The sequence below is a fragment of the Trachemys scripta genome, chromosome 1, assembly GCF_013100865.1.
Source record: "Trachemys scripta elegans isolate TJP31775 chromosome 1, CAS_Tse_1.0, whole genome shotgun sequence".
Lineage (NCBI taxonomy): Eukaryota > Metazoa > Chordata > Testudines > Emydidae > Trachemys > Trachemys scripta.
The window spans coordinates 109,859,178-109,879,590 of NC_048298.1; the positions used below are offsets into that span (position 1 = coordinate 109,859,178).

Consider the following 20,413-nt stretch of genomic DNA (forward strand, 5'->3'; position numbering starts at 1 on the left):
CAATATAAATGCATGTTTTCACCTTTAGTAAAATTTATTCCACAGGCTGTTAGTAATGAGACAGGTAAACAAGTTTTAATAATCCTTGACCTACAGGCCTTGTGAACAAGTTTCTAGCAATTAAAGTAAACAATATTTTTTGCAGCTGTATTAACAGAATGCTCATGGCATTTGGACTCATTTCTTTGTATAGTAGCAGAATCTAGTCCACTAGCATTAAGACACCTAGTCCATCATTAAAACGTAATTTAATCTCAGAAGATATGTTGACACCTAAATACATAGGCATAAAACAGCTCATTCAGTTTCAAGATGCCTTCATGAGATAAGTGGATATAAATTCTTTGTTGCTATAACTTCGTTTAATGCAAGGGAGCAGAACAGTTAGACTTTAAGCTGTTTAGGTCAGACTATCTTACTGTGCATTTATACCTAGGGCCCTACCAAATTCACGGCCATGAAAAACATGTCACAGTCTGTGAAATCTGGTCTTTTGTGTGCTTTTACCTATATGATACAGATTTCATGGGGGAGACCCATGTTTCTCAAATTGTGGGTACTGACTGGAAAGAGAGTTGCGCGGGAGGGGGCATCACAAGATTATTTTAGGGGGATTGTGGTATTGCTACACTTACTTCTGCGCTGCTGCCTACAGAGCTGGGTGGCCGAAGAGTGGCGGCTATTGACTGAGGGCCCAGCTCTGCAGGCAGCAGCACAGAAGTAAGGGTGGCAATACCATACCAGGCCATCCTTACTTCTGTGCTGCTGCTGGCAGCGGCGGTGCTTTCAGAGCTGGGCTCCCGGCCAGCAGCTGCCGCTCTCCAGCTGCCCAGCTATGAAGGCAGTTGCACTGCCACCAGCAGCACAGAAGTAAGGGTAGCAGTACTGCAATCCCTCACCCCCACAACACTCCTTTTTTGGGTCAGGACTCCTACAATTACAACACTATGACATTTCAGATTTAAATAGCTGAAATCATGACATTTATTATTTTTTAAATCCTATGACTGAAATTGACCAAAATGGCCCATACATTTGGTAGGGCCCTAGTTATAGGGCATCTAATGGAACGAATCTTCCCCCCACGCTCAGATAGGGCCTTTAGGTGTTGCTACACTACTACTACTGAACCCCCAGAAGCTGTGGCTGAAGACAGAATGAGTAGTATTTTAAGATAATACAGCATCCCATACAATAATGATGCACTTTATACAAAATGTATTAGAAGTGCATCCATCGTTAGGGAACATGGGACTGCTTAAGCTTAAAGAAATAGCCACTGTTGAACTAGTTTCCTGCATTTCCTGATGAGCTAGCTGTGTTTGTTTTAATCTTTTCATGTTGTAACCCTCTCCCAATCAGGCCACACACTGATGGAGGAGAACAGCTATTTTGAACAGTGAGCTGAATCAGAAACAGACACCAAGCAAGAGTAGATAAACAGGGTCTGCGTTTGGGGGGGGGGGGGGGGGGGGGAGAGAGAAGGTTATGGAAGCTAAATGGGAAACTTCACCTCAAGTATATTCCTTCCCCTTTACTGATTCCTGTTATTTAGTGCAGCTTGCGCTTTCCTACAGGTCTACAGTAGCCTCCACAACTGGCAAGGTGCTACCATTAACTTGTGTTAGTCAAGGGTCCTTGCTACTGAACTCAAACTGATGATTGAAGTTTGAATGTTGCCCTGGGTCCCCTCACAGTATAGTAAGAAGACAAAGTTGAGGAGTGTGTGATTAGAATACAGTAACTCCTCACTTAACGTTCCTGAAAAATGCAACTTTATGCAAAATGATGTTAAGTGAATCCAATTTCTCCATAAGAATTAATGTAAATGGGGGTAGGGGAAAGTTAGGTTCCACAGAATTTTTTTTTTGCCAGACAAAAGACATTATATACATATACAGTATATGTTTTAAACAAACAGTTTAATAGTGTACACAGCAATGAATGATTGTGAAGCTTGGTTGAGGTGGTGAAGTTAGAGGGTGGGATATTTCCCAGGGAATGCCTTGCTGCTAAATGATGAACTAGCACTCGGCTGAGCCCTCAAAGGTTAACATGTGGTTGTTAACGTAGCCTCACACTCTCCAAGGCAGCATGGACTGAGGCAGGAGGGAGGAAACACAGTAGATGCCAGGCAGTAGCTGCAAACACTTTACTGCAAAAACTGAACACGATGATGAGCCCATGTTATCCAGTTGGAGCGCACCACGCCCGCCTCCTGACAGTACATGCACGGCTGCTGGGGAGTAGGTGCATGAGAGAGATGTGAATTGCCCCCTTAAGTATGCTGACACCACTTCAACTTCGTTGCCTTTTTAAGCAGAATGGAAGTAACAGCTTTCAGCAAGCTCCCTCCTTTCTGTCCCTGAGCCCTGTCCCCCTTTGTGGAGAGGGGGCATGGAGCAGGGGGACATCCTGATATCAGCACCCCTCTCCCCCACAAGCAGGAAGCTCCCAGTAGCAGTTCCAAGGCAGAGGGCAGAGTAGGAGCAGCACAGAAATGGGCAGGAGGGACAGCTGAACTGCTGCTGGTCCACATACCTTACAGGGAATTTAGGGGAGCTGATGGGGAGTGGGGCTGCCAGCCCCCCTTGGTTCTAATTGCCACAAGGAGGGGCTGCTCTTCCAAAGAATCCTGCAAGCAGTGGACAAAAGCAGGCAGCTGCCAAATGATGGAGCATTGCACAACTTTAAATGAGCTTGTTCCCTAATAGCAACACAACAATGTTAACCCGCCCAATATTAAGTGAGGAGTTACTGTATAGACTAGGAGGTAGGCTGCTTGGCTCTAATAGATGTTGTGTGACCCCCACCAGGTGACTTTCTGCACTGCAATTTCCTTATCTGTAAAAAGCAAAAAATAGTGACCCTATGCAGGAGGCTGTTTGTATTTTGTAAGATACTCGTGCAGGTGGTGATCTACAAATGTGAAGTTATCATCTAATTGCATTTCATCCCAAGTGAATAGAAAGCACTGGCCTGAGAGACAAAACAAGCAATTTCAAGCAGAATGGTTATGTAGCAGTAGCAGACAACTGCAACATGACCCCTGGAGATTCTAGGTCCTGTACCCTTTATTAGAAAGTTTTGAAACATGACATCACAGCTGTAATTAAAAAGTTGCTTCAGTTAGTGCATGGTCTACTATTCATATGTAGTTCCCAAAAGCAGCAGATGTAGTGGGACTCATGCTTGGGAGATCTATAGATCAGTAGCCAGCAGTACTGAGTAGACAGGAGTAAGAGAACATTAGTTCAAAGAATAGTAAATGGATGCAGGACTCATTACACAACCTAGAAGTTTGTGTACAAGATTGTTAACCAACATGTATACTGGTGTAATTTCACATTTTACATAAAGTAGTAGAGCCACACATGCTTTGAATTTATTTTAATCCCTGTTTTATGAAACCAGAAGCTCCTGCAGTGCTATATCCAATTTGGAGTTAGCATTTTTGATGTTGAGGCTAAAGGCACCCTCTACTCCTACTCTCCCTCTGGTCTGATACAGGCAGAGGCAAATAATGTTTATCTAACCCTCAAAAGAGGTTTAGGACCCTAAGGGCCTAGGGATGAGGATCTTTATTGGTCCCAACTAAACTAATAAGAATTCTGGGATGCTATGTGGAAACACTATCTTCCTTAAGATCCTGATGAAAGATCTGAGGGAAGGAAGGAAGGACAGGCAGCTGTTTGTATGGTCTCATACCTTTTCTTAAAGATATCAGGTTGCCAAGGGTGGTGGTTGGTTCTCCAGCACTGGAAATTTTTAAAAGAGATGCTCATTCACTTACAGCTATTAGACTTCCTGGAATGGATTCCTGTGTTATGCAGGAGATTAATTATAATTACAGTAGTCCTTTCTAGTGTTTAACTTTTAGCTATGCTTAAGCAATAGCAAGAACGAGCTCAGACAGGTTTGTATGCAATATATGTTTATTTTACAAGAGACAAAAGTTCTCTACTACAGCAGTTTGAGGAGAAGTTACAAGGGAATAGGAGTCAGTTACCAAAAACAAGTGTAAAGGTAGTCACCAGTACACTAGCCTGTGTGGTATGGTTACTGTTACAGTCATCTGAGTATATATTTTCATGCACAAGAAAGGCCATGGTTTATGTCAATGACTTGTTCAGCAATCCACATAAGACACCTAGAGCTGAAGGTGAATTTAGTACCATTTCTCCCTGCTTTAAGAAGGAAGTCTTGAGTTCTAGCAAGAACTTCTCTAAGTTGGAGAAGTCTACTTCACTAGGGCAAAAACAGCTTTCAGCAGAAGTAACCTAGTTCTTAGCCACTACACTTTAAGATTGTGGGGAGTGTTCCAGATGTAGGTTGTTGAGCTCCTGGAGTGTAGTATGCAGTTTGTATTGTTTTACATTCATATTTCACCCTCACTTTAGAGAGATACTTCTGGTGACATCATTGCTATTTAGAAAGCCAAAAAAAAAAAACAACCAATCATTGTTTTTATCTTAGCTCAGCCCCAGGTAGCATGCAGCCCATGCAAGATGTGAGATGGAGTTCTACCCCATGCTATCCAGGGGAGGAAGTGCCTCTCCAGGATTGTGGTGAAGAATGTTTGAACCAGGAGCTGCAAGCAGCTTCATTTCCTACAAGAAAAAAAACAATTCAATCTAATGTCAGGAGGTGGCTGCACAAAGGTTTAAGCTTTCAGACCTTCTTTGTTAAATCACTATAAAAGTGTAAGAAAAATTTGGTCCTTTACCAGTGAGCTGCAGTAAGTTTGACAGAGCTGATTACAGAAGCTATTTAGTCTTCCCCACCTTCATTCTGATGGTTCCATGGCTTCATCTGGTATTTTACCAGACAGCATGAAGGGTCCCACTAGCCAGGACAGAGGAGTGTTGTGCACTATGTATTCTAGCAGCTCATCCATGTACCCCTGGGCTTTGGTGATCTGTTTGCGGCTCTGGGTCAGGATTCTGCTGGAGAGGTCTTGGAAGGAGTGGACTGTGGAGAATGAAGCCTGGAGCTCTTTTGTGCTGTGGCGAACCTGCTGCACCTTATCCTGGATGTTGGAGGGGAAGCCTTGGATGCTCGACATTAGGGTCAGGCAGGTTGCCTGCAGCTGCTGGATAATGCTCTGAAACATTGTCAGAGCATGAGACTCCAGTTGCTGAAAGGAAACAAGTTGTTAGTGAGGTAGAAGAAGACTCTTGAGATAGGCAGAAATGTCACAGCCCAAAGCTGGATCCTGGCTAATTAGATACCTCAGGTTGTACCAAGTCTGTGTCCTCACTCCCTCCCGTCTGCCTCTTACTCCAGTCCAGCCACATTTGGTGGAGCTTCTCTTGGCCATCTTGAAGCTTCTGATCCACTCCTTGCTTCATGTATTCAATCTAGAGGAGCAAGGAGAAAAGGAGTCTTACCACAACATGTAGCACCTTTTATACATCACAAGCATTTTAGAGCATCTATGAGATGCTGGAGCTTCCTCCATGCCAGTGATGACTGGACTATTTCAGTATGTTTGGCATATATGCCAGAGACACACACAGAGTGCTCCATAGCCAAGAGGAAATTATCTCCCCCTCCTGCCCCCCCACTCACAACACCTGCTTTCTTCAGAGATCTCCCTTTCAGAGAGAGTTGGCCAGGTGTTGCTTAGTTTGAAGTTTGATGGAACCAAGATATTATGGCAGTTGGAGTTGGCTGCTTGCCTAGACCAGAGGTGGGCAAACTACGGCTTACAGGCCACATCTGGCCTGTGGGACCCTCCTGCCTGGCCCCTGGCTCCTCCCCTACTGTTCCCCCTCCCCTGCAGCCTCAGGTCACTGTGCAACAAGTGCAATGCTCTGGGCTGCGAACTCTTGTTGGGCATTGCAGCTGCAGAGCTGTGGCCTGAGCCGGTGCTCTGTGCCACACAGTGGCATGGCTGGCTCCAGCCAGGTGGCATGGCTGCCTGTCCTGGTGCTCCAGGCAGCATGGTAAGGGGGCAAGGAAATTTGGGGTGGGGGGGTCAGGAGTGGGGATAGGTGTCAGGGTGGTCAGAGGATGGGGCACGGGGGTTGGATGGGGCAGAGGTTCCCGGGGCCGTGAGGGAGAAGAGGTGGTTGGATAGGGCAGGGGTCCTGGGAGCACAGTCAGGAATGAGAGGAGGGGTTGGATGGGGCAGTGGTCAGGGAGGAGTGGCTGGGGCAAGGGTCCTGGGAGGTATCAGGGGGGCCTGGCCACCCCTGGCGGTTTGGGGAGGCACAGCCTCCCCTAACCGGCCCTCCATACAATTTCAGAAACCTGATGTGGCCCTCAGGCCAAGAAGTTCGCCTGCCCTGGCCTAGACCCAAGTTAGAGACTAGCTTAGGAAGCAGCTAGTTCCAGTGGAACGTGGGTAGTCAGGGAGAACAGGAGAGCCTAGACACCTTGTAGAGAAGACACTTTGGTCTCCGTCTGCTCAGCCCAAATCAGCTCCAGAATAGAATGCTGCAGAGAAAGTGCCTACCAGATCAATGGTTTGATGAAGCTGGGAGAGAGTCTCTTGGATACTCTGCCTGGTATTTTTAATCTTGGCTAGAGAATGCTGGTAGGCACGGTGGCGAAGTTTGCTTGACAGGGAGCCTAAGCGCACAAAGTAACTTTGAGGCTGGAGAGGAGCCACTCCATCCGCCTTTATAGATGTTGCAAGTTCAGCTGAAGGAAATAAATGGGGTTTGACACACAAAACAAATCACACACTTCATGCCTTCCTCCCTTTTGCCATACTGCTAGACTACAGCTACTTTCCATATCTTGTTGGATTCATTAGGTCAGGAAGTTGCTAGATGTGTCACAAGCAATAGTAACCATAGCTATTCCTATTTGGAAATTGCCTTTTCAGGCACATTTGATAGCTGCACTAGGAAGAGTTGAAGGGGAATGAGTTCGTGTCCAAATCCCTTCATCACTCCCCACCCGAAGAGCCCAATACATCTCATTGTCTGGATAGATAAGCTTCAGGATACAAGTTACATTCTAACCATCTCCACCTACTTTACAGTAGCCTGTGAACTGGTCAGCACTGTTCAGCTACCTTTGATGGTACAGGAAAAGCAGATGTCTAAATGAAGGACCAGGTGGGTGAATGCAAGACAGGCTGAGCATAATATTTGGCTCCAGCTTTGCAGGTCATAAGGTGAAAAGGGCCTTCTTGAAAATAAAAGAACTAAGACCTCTAATGAAGGCAACCAGCATCTCATGATTCATATGTGTTCTGACCTAGTTCCTCATCTGTTATGGGGAGATATTGATCTAACAGCTCCTCCGATTTCTCCAGCACTGCTGCCACACCACTTGCAGCCATCTGGCCCATTCTTGAACCCATGACTGTGTTCACACTGTGGGTCATAACTGACTTGGTGGACTCCATACTCTCTTGCACAGCTTCTCTGGTCACATCTACTAAGCTGGAGAATCTGCTGGCAGCTTCCAGTTTGGATGGCACCAGCTCCTTGGGGTCTGAAGCAACCTACAGAGGTGACGGCAGAAGATATTTGATAATTTTTCTTCATTTATTGTTTATAAAATTCTCTGCTTGAAATCCAGAGGTCTGTCCCTCCTCCCCCCACCATACCCTTTCCTCAAATTCTACATAGCCTTCTCTAGGGAAGAATCATTATACCACGATCTAGTTGAGCACTATTTACTAGACTTTAGCTACCCTCCTACTTTTGCCTCATTCTAGATAGGCAACAAATCTCTGTTCCTGGGTAGCTCCTTTACATGATTCAGCCACTTTCCTGAACCAGAGTCTGTTCATGAGGCTGCCTCCAGAGCTCTGGACTGGTCCAGTTCTTACCCTACATGGTTTATGTGGCTACAACCTTCTCTAGAGAAAAGCAGAATAAGTTTACCTTATCTGCTGTAATTTGAAGGCTTGGCAGCTTCTCTTCCAGTGTGTCCAGTCCCTTAATAGCATATTCATTTGCTGTTGCAACTATAGAGAAAGGCAAGTTTAGTCCCCTACAACTCAAACGCAGTTTGATCAACTAAAGTGCAGGGTCACTGCTATGACGACAAATTCAGCCAGATCTTCTCCAAGGGTAGTAAGCTACTGGAGAAAATGTATGTAGGATTATGATGGAGACGCCATCCCTGGGAATTTAAGTCAAGATTGGATGTTTTTCCTAAGACATATGCTTTAGTTCAGCCTTAGCTATTGGCCTTTATTTCAGGGAAGTCCTGCATTATTTTTGGGGCTTTTGTTATGCAGCTGGTCAGACTAGATGGCCACAGCAGTCCTTTCTAGCAACCAAACCCATTCCTGCATGAACCTTGATATTTAGAGGGACCTGACTTTTAGGTGTTCAGCACTTCTGAAAAATGAGCCCCTTAAAAATCTAAGCATGAGCACCCAGATTCCTTATTTCTAAAAGGCCATTAGAATTTAACAGGTTTCGCACTCAAGAGGATTACTTTATGTGGGCAATCTATGGATTGGGTTAGTCAAGTTGTCTGTGCATCACTAGAGACTGAAGACAGTCTTGCAGTCACTGAAGTTATTTGGCAATGACTTCTCTGCCTGTGAGAAACTGACCAAGTCTCAAAATAGGCAGGAACCTTAAAATGAAAAAAGGTAGGTGCTCAGCAGGGTAGGATCTCCGGACTGTAGTCATATCAAGGAGTAAGGAGAAAACACCCTCCCCCATCCCCAAGCATAAGTGCAAGATATAGGCCTTCAAAAAGAAACATGAGACATGGGACTGTGAGCCATTGCACTCTATGTCTGCACTTGGGATGGAGACACTTATGTTCATTCATAAAACAACCTGCAAGCCCATCTTACTCACTCTGTGGTTCAAATGAAGTCAGAATTGGCTGTGCCCTGCTGGCTGCAGCCTCACTAATGGTCTTCACTCCTTTCTCTGCCACATCACACAAGGACTTTAGGTAGGGGTGGCTCTCCTTGGTGGAGGTGTAGGCAGTTGCAGCCATGTCATAGGCAGAGCTGACCAAGGGCAGACTGGCCACCCGCCTCAAGAGATTCTGCAAGCAAGAAAGGGGAGAGAGATTTGTGAAAGAGCCACTGAGAGCATCATACTGGAAAGCCTACAGAGGCAGGAAAGTCAGTTAGCACCTTGCAGGTATTTCATAGTCATGAACCTTTCCTCCCACACTAATTCAAAGGCTCTCAAGTTCTCAGCAGTCTGAAGGGTTACAGAGTCAAATGGTCCTCTAATTACTATGGGATACTGTATTAACTAGCTGAAAGATCCAAGTGTGCGTCTTCCTCTTTGAGGGGAGACCTATTATTGCAACTGAAGAGCTATTCGTTATCTGGAAGGTTTATTCAGATTTATAGATCAGTTCCTAGAGTAGCTTTCAGCTAGGTCAAGCTTGCATGTTTTAAGAAAGTTTCATTAGTGCTGAAGAAAGCCAATCACACTGTCTCCTTCATAGGATGGGAAACAATCACCATGAATATTCAGCTCTGGAGTCACTCAACTCCAGACTATGATGGATTGCTAGAACACAAGAAAGACCATTGGTTTGATCCAGTATGGCTAAATCTACCCTAGTAGATAGTCTTCCAATCATGGCCAATGCCAGATTGCTTCAGGAGGGAATCAAGTGATCCATCCCCTGGTGTTCACTCCCGGTTTCTGGCAGTCAGGCTAGAGAAACACCCAGAGCATGAGGTTGTATCCCCAGGCCATGTTGGCTAATAGCCAGGAATGGACCTCTCCCCATGAACTTATACTTATGGCCTTCACAACATCCCATAGCAATGAGTTCCACAGGTTAGTGTGTTGTGTGAAGTAGTTTTTTCTTTTAAGCCTGATGCCTATCAGTTTCACTGGGGGACCCCTGGTTCTTGGGTCATGTTTACTCCTTCACAACGCTTCCCTATTCACCTTCTCTACACCATTTGTGATTTTATAGACCTCCCCTTAGTAATCTCTTCTCTAAGATGAGCCACCCCAGTCTTTTTAATCTCACCTCATATGGAAGCTGTTCCATGTCCCTAATCATTTTGGTGCCTTTCTCTGTACCTTTTTCAATTCTAATACATCCTCTTTTGATATGGGGCAACCAGAACTGTGTGTGGTAGTCAAGGTGTGGGTATATTATAGATTTATATAGGGGCATGATGATATTTTTCTGTTTTATTATCTACCCATTTCCTAATGATTCCCAACATACCTAGCTTTTTTAACTGCTACTGCACATTGCAGATAGTTCTCTGAAAACATCTGCTCAATGACTTCAAGAAGTTTCTTTTGTGAAAACAGCTAATTTAAATATCACTTGGTGTGTGGGATTATGTTTTTTCAATGTACATTGGCAGATGATATTCAATGTTGATAAATGCAAGCTATTTTGTTGCCTAGTCACCTACTTTTCTGAAATCCCTTCGTTCTTTTCAGTCAGCTTTGGACTTCACTATTTGCAACTTAATGTAATTGAATGGGACTCTCTTCATTTCCTACCTGTACTTTGCCAGCTTCCATCCTCCCCTCCTTACTAAGAGGGAGAGAAGCCCCATTAATGGATCCTCTCCTAGGGGATGTCTCTGTCCAAATCATGTACTCCTCTGCACCTGATGGCTTTCCCAACCTCCACACTTAGTTTAAAAACACTGCTACAACTTTTTTACATTTAGTAGAATATCTTTTAGACAGCGATAGGGGAGAGTCAGTATATCACCCTCTTAATACCATGTACCTACCTGTTGCTCCTGGTTCTCTAAGGAAGAATCGTTTATTTGCTTCTCAGAAGACATAGCGGAGTCAGATACAGCTGAAAGGCAAGAGAGGTGGAGCATTTACAGGTCAAGAGCACAAACTCATTTGACTAATGTTGCAGCTTAACAACATTCACATCAATCATAGCTTAAGAACTATGAAATATCTAGTTTTAACCTCTTAGATATAATTTACAGACTATTTGTCACATATGATGTAGGATTAAGAGAATCTCTGAGCAGTCACATTTGAGAGGAGTTCTATCTCACAAGCCTAAAGTCTTGTTCTTACATATCAGGCAGGAAAGAAAAAAAGCCAAAGTTATCAGTTATAGATCACAGTAAAGAAGCCCCCAACTTAATGCCTCCTCGCTCTCCCCTATCAGGAAGGAAGTAGAGAAGGAAAAAACAAAACAAACAAACAACCACAAACCAGAAATACAAACTCATCACTCATAAATTTTAAAAAGTAGCATTTTACACAAATTACTATATACTTGAAACTAATAAATACATAAAGAAAACAAAGTGGTTTTATTTACCATCATCTCATCTACAATAATTATTTACCTGGCCTTATCAGCTGTACTTGATATTCCAGTAAGTACTCACATCAACCTACTCACCTTTTATGTACCTGTGGTGATGTCTTTGGGGAGGAAGGTGGTCAGGAGCTGAAGACTGACAGTTCAGCAAACCTGTGAGAAAGAAGTACTCTCTGCTGTGACCAATGAGGATAGAATGTATGTGGGACAACATACAGGGGTTCTTGGGAAAGTGAATAATTGTACACATATGATTGCAATTGACCCCTTTGGTTAATTTCTTAGTAGTTGAAGATGAACTCTCCTGTGAGCAGTTTGGTCCAGATCTACAGAGGTCTTAAGGCACTTAATACCCATTGCTTTCAATCAAAGGTAGGAGTCTAAATAACTTTAAGGAGCTAGGCCTTACTACTCTGTGCAAGTGTTTCTTATTAATGTAGAGCAGGCAGTGAGAGAGCTAATCTGCATGGATTCACTTTGGGTAATTTAAAAGCTACAAGTGTATTATTGTGAATTTTTAAAACTTATTTGCTATAGGGTAATATTATAAGTAGTATAAATGAGAATCAGAAACCTGGGTCCTGAGTAACTTTCCCTTCCCATCATCTTACTCCCTAATGAGCAGCAGGGTTGGGAGAATCTTTGCCCATAACTCATCTTAAAATATAGCTTGCTACCAGAAACCATCTCATGGTATAACTAAGTGGTCCCCAACCTTTTCGTGGCCAGTAGCACATTCATGTTTTCAGAAGAGTGTGGCGGGCGCCAACAATTTTTCAAGGCTTATTTTGTATTTGTACATTAAATAATACGAAAAACATAATATTTAATATTACATAATATAAGAATCCAGAGAGAAGAGAGAAGCTGGAGAGAAGCCGTGAGGACAGAGAACACTGGCACCTGCAGCCCTGGAGTTCTCCGTCCCCAGCAGGCGCAGGGCCCTGGCTTCTCTTTGGCTTAAGCCACGGCCCACGCCTGCCAGGGACCGAGAACACCGGCGCCCGCAGCCTGCAGCCCCCAAGTTCTCTGTCCCCGGCAGGCGCAGGGACGCAACTTCTCTCCCCTGCTGGGCACTAGGTGGGAGCACATAAATGTCCCGGTGGGCGCCATGGTGCTCACGGACACCTCGGCGCTCGCGGGCACTGCCTTGGGGACCACTGGTATAACTTGTCATTTTTTATTAGTTATTTGCATAATTGGGTAGAACAGCAAAGGGCAAGAGAGACATGGACAGAACAAAAGAGCTAGAGGTTCTTTAGTTTGTTCTTCGTCCATGTAGCAACTTCTCTTCTCTTCATTCTCCACCCTTTATTATTATTTGTATTATTATAGTGCCTGGGAACCCCTGTCATGGACCAAGACCCCACTGCGCTAGGTGCTGTACAAGCAGAAAACAAAAAACAGACCCTGCCCCAAGGGGCTAACAGTCTAAATAAAAGACAAGAGACAACTGATGGAGATGGACAGATGGGGGAGTACAAGGAAACAATACACCTCTAGCCCGATATAACGCAACCCGATATAAGGCGGGTTCGCATACAACACGGTAAAGCTCTGACACGCTGCTCTGAGCAGCTTGTTAAGGGTGCTGGGCCAGTCCGGGGCTGAGGGGTTGGATAAGGAGCAGAGGGTCTCAGTGGCGGTCAGGGGCTCCCCCCCCAGGGTCTGGGAGGCAGAAGCTGGGGGAGGGCACTTTTGGGGGCCCTGCAGTCCCAGAGTGGCCCAGGGGATTAGCAGGAGGCCGGGAGCAGCCCGCTCTGCTTCCCTCACACCAGCTCCAGCCGTGTCGCTTGGGGGAGGAGGCTTGGAGGAAGGGATCCCCCCTTCACTCACCAGCAGTGACGGAAGTGGAGCAGCCTGGCCCCAGCCCGCTCCACTCTGCCAGCTCCCAGCCACAGTGCTCCGCTTCCCACCGCAGGTGAGTGAGGAGGGCGTCCTTTCCCCAACCTCCCTGCACTTGTCGGCAGTGGGAAGCGGAGCAGCCCAGCCCCAGTCCGCTCCACTCCGCCAGCTCCCAGCTGTGGCGGTCCGCTTCCTACCACAGGTGAGTGCAGGACCTTTCCCCAGCCGCCCCCCAGTGACACAGCTTGTGCCGTGGCAAGGAAAGTGGAGCAGGCTGGGGCCGCCTTGCTCTGCTTCCCGCCACAGGTGAGTGTGGGGGGTGGGGGGCATTCTTTCCCCAACCTCCCTGCACTCACCGACGGTGGGAAGCGGAGCTGGCGGCTGGGAGCTGGCGGAGTGGAGCGGGCTGGGGCCGGGCTGCTCCACTTCCCGCCGCTGCCGTGAGTGTCTGTCAGGGGATGGAGAGGTGGATAGGGGTCAGAGCAGTCAGGGGACAGGGGGGGTTGGGTAAGGGGTGGAGTCCTGGGGGTGATTAGGGACGGAGGTCTCTGGAGGGGGCAGTCAGGGAACAAGGAACAGGGGGAGCCAAAGCAAGTTTGATATAATGCGGTCTCACCTATAACGCGGTGAGATTTTTTTTGTCTCCCGAGGACCGCATTATATTGGGGTAGAGGTGTATTATATTTGTCAGCATGATAAGCTGTGGTCTCAGCACAGCTAAACAGTTAAGTTTTTTGTAGGCCTGCACCTTTAGAAATTCAGCTAGCCCAGGGCAAATCTCCCAGCTACAGGAAAAGTTCCCTGATGTGCACTGAGCTGTCCATGTTGTCTCCAAAGGAATGGGGACACTTTCCTGCAAATGGTGCTCCCTGTATGATGATATCCTTATAGACGGGCCCTTGGTCATTGTGTATCAGTACCCAGATTTCTTTGCCTAAGCCTGTTTCCTTGTGACAGATCCTTTTCCTGAGCTCACATGCTTCTAAAGAGTCCTAGTCCTGCATTCCGCTCACGAGGGCAACTCACCCAAATGCAATCTCCCAGGCAGCTCATTATGGATTGGGACTTTTTATGTACAGACTTTATGATCTTGTCTCAGTTAAAAGTTCAGCAGATGATCTCTAAGGAATCCAGTAGATATGTTGGGAGTGAAGTGATATCAGGGAGATGTAATACTGACACAAAGTTTGGCAAAATTGTGCTCAGCTGGTTGTGTGTGTTACCAGGCAGCAGAATGCCCCTTTATGAAAGGCTTCATTTGAGCTCCAACCTAAGACTTCCCCCACCTCCACGCTGGTGGAAACGGAACTGTAACTGTGGGTCACCATGACCCAGTACCCCTGAGGGGTCAGAGGGCTCACTCTACACCAGCACAGACCCCCTCACCTCCCATTTACCCTTGTAGCATATCCCTGGCATCTAGCCCCTCCTGAACCCTTTTTTATTACTTTGTCATGACTGTGTTGATGGAGTCCATCTCTGTGCTCTTCCTTTCCTGAGACTGGAGCCTTCTTCACCTCTCAGTCATAGGGAAAGGTAGAGAGATCCTGGAAGCCAAATTTAGACTGCTGGGTAAAGTCCACGACCTCTATGGTAGCATTCTCTGAAATGCTTCCAGTTCCACATGCAGGGCCAGACAGACAGGCAGAACTGCAGGATCTCACTGCATGGTTGAGATTGTGTAGGGAGGAAGGTGTTAGGTTTATTAGGGGCTAGGGAAGCTTTGGGGAAAGGAAAAGCCTGTACAGGAAGGACCAGAATTGCTGGCATATAAAATTAAAAAGGTTATAGAGGTGTTTTTAAACTCTGGCTACAGGAAAACCAACAGGGTGAGAGGAACACACTGTTTGGACAAATACATCCCTAGGGGAGGCTCTATTAATGGGGATTTTTGATATCCTAGTAAAGAGGAGAGGATAGAAGTTGATAAAGTACATGTAAAAGTTGAATAGAAACAATCAAAAGTCCCCTTCAGTTGAATATATGCCTATCTCATAGAACTGGAAGGGACCCTGAAAGGTCATTGAGTCCAGCCCCCTGCCTTCATTAGCAGGACCAAGTACTGATTTTGCCCCAGATCCCTAAATAGCCCCCCCAAAGGATTGAGCTCACAACCCTAGGTTTAGTAGGCCAATGCTCAAACCACTGAGCTATCCCTCTCTCAATTACATTGCATGAAGGCAGACAACTAAATATGGACACATTTAATAAATGCTTGTGTACAAATGCTAGACATCTAAGTATTAAGATGCAGGAACTTCAGTGCCTGGCCTTAAGCGAGGCTATTGATAAAACAAGCATCACACAAACTTCATGGAACGATGAGAATCAATGGGGGACGGTAGCATCAGCATAAGGTATATAGCAGTGGTTCTCAACCCATTTACTATGGTTGGCCACATCCAATATTACCTGTATGGCCCTGAGGATGTCACATGGGCCGCGGCTGCATGCTGATTTGGCCGCAGGTTGAGAACCACTGCTATATAGGAATGACAAAGTAGGTTGTGCTGGTTAGGGAGTGGCACTACATGTGAAAGAAAGCAGAGTCAACTATACGAAAAAGCTTAAATGAATCAAAAATACCATAGAAGTTCTGTGGCTAGAAATTCCCTGCTTTATTAAGACGAGCACAGCAATAGGAACAGACTACTGACCACGAGGGTGATTGAAGTACTCAAGGAGATTAGAGGCTACAAAAATAGAAAACTCAGTAATGGGGGATTTCAACTATCCCAATATTGATGGCGTAATGTGTCACCTCAGGACAGGATGTAGAGAAAATTTCTAGACAGCATGAATGACTGCTTCTTGGAGCAGCTAGTCCTAGAACGCACAAGGGGAGAGCTAATTCTTGATTTAATCTTAAATGGAGCACAGGATCTGGTCAAAGTAGTGACTATAGCTGACAGCTCAGCCATAGTGACCATAATATAATTAAGCCCCCACAATAGCACTTAGTTCCTACTTTTGAAGCTACACAAAAATGAAGAAACTAGTTAAATGGAAACTAAAAGGAACAGTCAAAAGAGTGATGTGCCTGCAAACTACATGGAAACTTTTTAAAAACACCATAACAGAGGCTCAAAATTAAACAAAACACAGTAATAGGACCAAAAAAAAAAAAAAAAAAATAAAAAAAAAATCCACCATGGCTAAACACAGTAAAAGGTGATTAAGAAGCAAAATGGCATCCTTATAATTTTTTAAAGTCAAATCCTACTGAGGAAAATAGAAAGGAACAAACTGACAAGTCAAGTATAATTAGGCAGGCCAAAGGAGAATCTGAAAAACAGCTAGCAAACGACAAAAACTAAACAGCAAAAAGAATTTTAAGTACAGCAGAAGCAAGACACGTGCCAAAAAGTCAGTGGGGCCACTGGACAAATCGAGGAAGACAAGGCCGATGTGAAGAATTTAAATGAATTCTTTGCATTAGTCTTCACTGCACATGAATGTGATGAAAATTTCTATACACGAGCGATTCTTCGTAGGTGACAAATCTGAGGAACTGTTCCAGGTTGTGATGTCACTTGAGGGGCTTTTAGAACAAATTGATAAAATGAAACAGTAATAAGTCACCAGGACCAGATGGTATTCACTCAAGGGTTCAGAAGGAACTCAAATATGAAATTGCAGTCATGGGATAAGAGGGAAAGTCCTCTCATGGATCAGTAACTGGCTAAGAATTAGAAAACAAAAGGGTAGAACTAAATGGTCAGTTTTCACAATGGAGAGCAGGAAATAGCAGGGTCCCCCAAGAATCTGTACTGGGATCAGTGCTGTTCAACATATTCACAAATGATCTGGAGAAAGGGTTAAAACAGTGAGGTGGCAAAATTGTGGAAGATAAAAAAAATTACTCAAGATAGAGAAAAAGCTGACTGTGAAGTGTTACAAAGATCGCACAAAAGTGGGTGACTGGGCAACAAAATGGTAAATGAAATTCAAAGTTGATAAATGCAAATAAATGCACATTGAAAACTATACATACAAAATGGCGTCTAAATTAGCTGTTGCTACTCAAGACAGATTTTGGAGTCATCGTGGATGGTTGTCTGAAAATATCTGCTCAATGTGCAGTGGCAGTAAAAACAGGCTAACAGGTAAGGAATTATTAGGAAAGGGATAGATAAGATTTATTGGAAAAGATACAGAGAAGGGCAATAAAAACTATTAGGGGTATGGAACAGATTCCGTATGAGGAGAGATTAAGAAGACTGGGACTGTTCAACTTAGAAAAGAGACGACTAAGGAGAGAGATGACAGAGGTCTATAAAATCATGAATGGTGTGTGGAAAGTTATTTATCCCTTCACATAACACAAAAACCAAGGGTCACCCGATGAAACTAATAGGCAGCTGGTTTAAAAAGAAACAAAAGAATGAACTGTGTGAAGAAGTACTATCAGCATAGGGAAATTGTGAAGTCCATAAGTATAACTGGGTTCAAAAGAAAAAAAAAAAATTAGGTAAGTTCATGGAGGGTAGGTTCATCAACAGCTCTTAGCCAAAATAGTGAGGGATGCAACCCCATGCTCTGGGTGTCCTTAAGCCTCTGACTGCCAGAAGCTGGTCTGGACAACAGGGGGTGGATCACTTGAAATTGCCCTGTTCTGTTCATTCCCTCTGAAGCATCCAGCAGCGGCCACTGTTAGAAGACAGGATACTGGGCTAGATGGACCATTGGTCTGACCCACTATGGCCATTCTTCTCTTCTAAAAACCCAATTTTCTGTCAAAAATAATTTGCCAGACCATTTTTGACTAGCCCCAGTGGCAAGTGCTGTAATTATGCCACATATTAAGCTCTGTACTGGCACTAGCCCCTTCAGTCATCACTAATGTGTGCTAAAAATACGTTAGTTGTGAGGATCCTAAAATGTGGCCTGAAGTATAAATGCAGCTGATGAATTTCAAAGTATAGGAAAATGCATATCATTGAAGTGGTGGCTTTATGGTTATTGCAATTTATCTGATTTGCTGATTCTTAATGTAGGTATTTTTGCACACCATCTTTTAGTTTGGTTATTTAAGAAAGGCTGAAGACTGCTTTTTGTAGCTCAGTAAGCCTTTGGTGTAACCTTTGTACTGGCCACCCTAATGCACCGTACTCATGTGTTTTTGCATCAGTACCTCAAAAGCTGCAGGATAACCAGGATAGCAGGTTCTGCTTAAGAAGTTAGTATGAAAGTGAAGTGAGCTTTCTAGGATTAGACACTAAGAATGATTTTCTAGTCTCATTTGAGGGCTGGAGACAGCTGCACACAAAGGAGCAGCTGCAGAACTACTGTCACGGCAATGCTGAAATAATCTCATTACATGTAATAATTAGACAACGTTTTATTACAAGCGAAGAACAGATTTATATTGCCAAAAAAGCTCCATTGTTTGGGAGAGCTGCACAGGTAGCAAATGTCCATACTCAGAAGTCAACTGGCACTTCAACCTGGAGTGAAAGGTAAAGGAGTGTTCCAAAAAACAGGAATTTAACAGACAAGGCTTCAGAATTGGCTCTTCCAAATGACAGCAGTCTAACCCTTCCAGCTGGGAACAGAGACTAATCTCAATCACATTACAACCTGTTGTGAAACAGTGTGAACAGAAAATATGAACTACTGTATTTTCTGTTCAACTTGAGCCAATCTCAGCCAGACATCTTGGCAAAAAACACTCCCACGTAATAAGGAGGTCAAAATTATATTCAGTGTTTTGTTCTTCAGACTCCTTGTAAAATTTCCTTTGAGCACATACACTGTACTTCTATTTTGGCTACAGAAGGATAGCTGCAGTGTGAAAGACAGCTATTGGGACAAATGAACAAGTCAGAGGTCACCGCAGAAGTGAACCACTGCCAGGGGTCAGGAAGCATGGCAAGACACCACCAGCTTTAATACTCAGCTTTGAAAGGATAGTCCTTGTGATTTGTGCACCTGAGGAAAAGAAACAGAAGAAAGGTTATTCTGAAATTGGAATTAGCTACTACTCACGTTGGCATTGGTGCCTTTTTTTGGACCGACAAGAAGGGTCTGAATGGTGCAGAAGCAGTCCACACTGGCATTAAGTTCCTACCAGCCTCAAACATATCCAGTTTATACACAAACTTCCCCAACCCCTTTGCATTTAGGCATTGAGAGGTCACAGGCAGGGAGATCTGAATACTTTTTAGATTAAGTATTTACATTTGTGCTGTGTCATTCAAATGACAAGTTTTTAGATTTTTGAACAATCAGTTTTGATGTCTGAGCTTGCTATTGCAAGGTGCTATGATCTGTATAGAAGTATTAATACTTCATACTAAACACTTCAAACTTCAACACTCAGTATCCCTAATGAGATCATGCCCATATTTTAAAGATGGTGGGGGGGGGGGAGAAGTCTGGCAGAGAGATCAAGTGAATTGTATGTGACAAATAAGCTGGACAGCCAGGCTCAGGATTTGGGAATTTAACTCCTAATATTGTGTTAATTTCTCTATATTGCGGTCTCTTTAATTTCATACAGACAAATGCAAGATTGCTTGCTAAATTTGTTATTGTGCTAGAATTCTATTTACAAAAAACCCAAAAGACCCCAAAAAACTTTCACACAGTTTTGAAAATTTAAGCTTAGTTACATCATTGACCTGTTCTTCAGATGGGACATTAGTAATAAGTATCTGAGCTATTTTAAATTCACCCAAGGCAAAACAACAACAAAAACACCACTACTGTTTAGGCTAAAACAACCTTACTCAGAGCTCTCTTTGACACTTGATTTGAAACAGGGTTACTGTCCATTTAGGACAGCACCTTTTAACACACTCAGTTCCAGAGATCATTTCAGAGTGTGACAGAAGAGTGAGAGTACTCTGCATAGGCGTGCACACGGGGTGTGCTGGGTGTGCCCCGGCACACCCTAATGCCCTGAGCTCTGGCTGGGAAGGCTGCTCCTCCCCCGTCCCCTCCTCAGCTGTTTGCCAGGCAGGCTCAAATCAACTGCTTCCTGCCTCCCTGCTCCGGCAGGGGCCGAGTGAGTCTCACACAGTAAATAAAAAAAAAAGCCTTAGGATTAGGTGTGGGCGGGAGTGCGCGGCTATCAGCAGCAGCTCAGCCAGCCCCTACTTGCCTAGGGCTGCCCCACACCTCTTGGGCTAGTGGCCATGGCGTCCACATGTATGGCTGCTCCCTGCCAGCCAGGCTCCACTCCGGCCACAGCAGGCGACCCACGGGAGCCCAGTTAGGCTAGGGCTGGGTGCAGTGGGAGAAGCTCCCGATACCAGCAGGAGCCATGCAGGGGTGGGGGAAGAGAAGCCCCAGACGGGGCTGGAGCCACGTGGGGGGAGGGAGTGGGGGTGGAGGAGAAGCC

The 20,413-nt window shown here is 44.9% G+C and overlaps 2 protein-coding genes across 2 annotated transcripts in view; both read right to left on the reverse strand.

Annotated features, from left to right (window-relative positions):
* Nucleotides 1–3,931: 3,931 nt before the first annotated feature.
* Nucleotides 3,932–11,980, reverse strand: LOC117882818 (perilipin-3-like). Its single transcript, XM_034781633.1, has 8 exons — nucleotides 11,305–11,980; nucleotides 10,664–10,734; nucleotides 8,784–8,979; nucleotides 7,848–7,930; nucleotides 7,213–7,462; nucleotides 6,461–6,648; nucleotides 5,232–5,360; nucleotides 3,932–5,137 (listed from the first exon to the last, which is right to left on the reverse strand). Exons 1-8 carry the CDS (start codon nucleotides 11,471–11,473, stop codon nucleotides 4,787–4,789), a joined length of 1,437 nt encoding a protein of 478 aa, XP_034637524.1. The 5' UTR covers nucleotides 11,474–11,980; the 3' UTR covers nucleotides 3,932–4,786.
* A 6,414-nt stretch (nucleotides 11,981–18,394) lies between these two features.
* LOC117882887 (aldo-keto reductase family 1 member B1-like) overlaps nucleotides 18,395–20,413 on the reverse strand; it is a gene marked incomplete in the record, with an annotated part of 21,055 nt that continues 19,036 nt past the window's right edge. The window contains 1 exon segment of the mRNA XM_034781756.1: nucleotides 18,395–18,999. Coding sequence (XP_034637647.1) covers nucleotides 18,957–18,999 — 43 coding nt within the window.

Excerpts from the sequence above, each read along its gene's own strand:
- LOC117882818 (XM_034781633.1), bottom strand. The coding sequence starts at position 11,473 with ATGTGTACAATTATTCACTTTCCCAAGAACCCCTGTATGTTGTCCCAC. Across the intron at positions 7,463-7,847 it reads TTCAAATTACAGCAGATAAG|GTTGCTTCAGACCCCAAGGA; the intron begins GTAAACTTATTC and ends TCACCTCTGTAG. Across the intron at positions 5,361-6,460 it reads TTCATCAAACCATTGATCTG|ATTGAATACATGAAGCAAGG; the intron begins GTAGGCACTTTC and ends TTGCTCCTCTAG.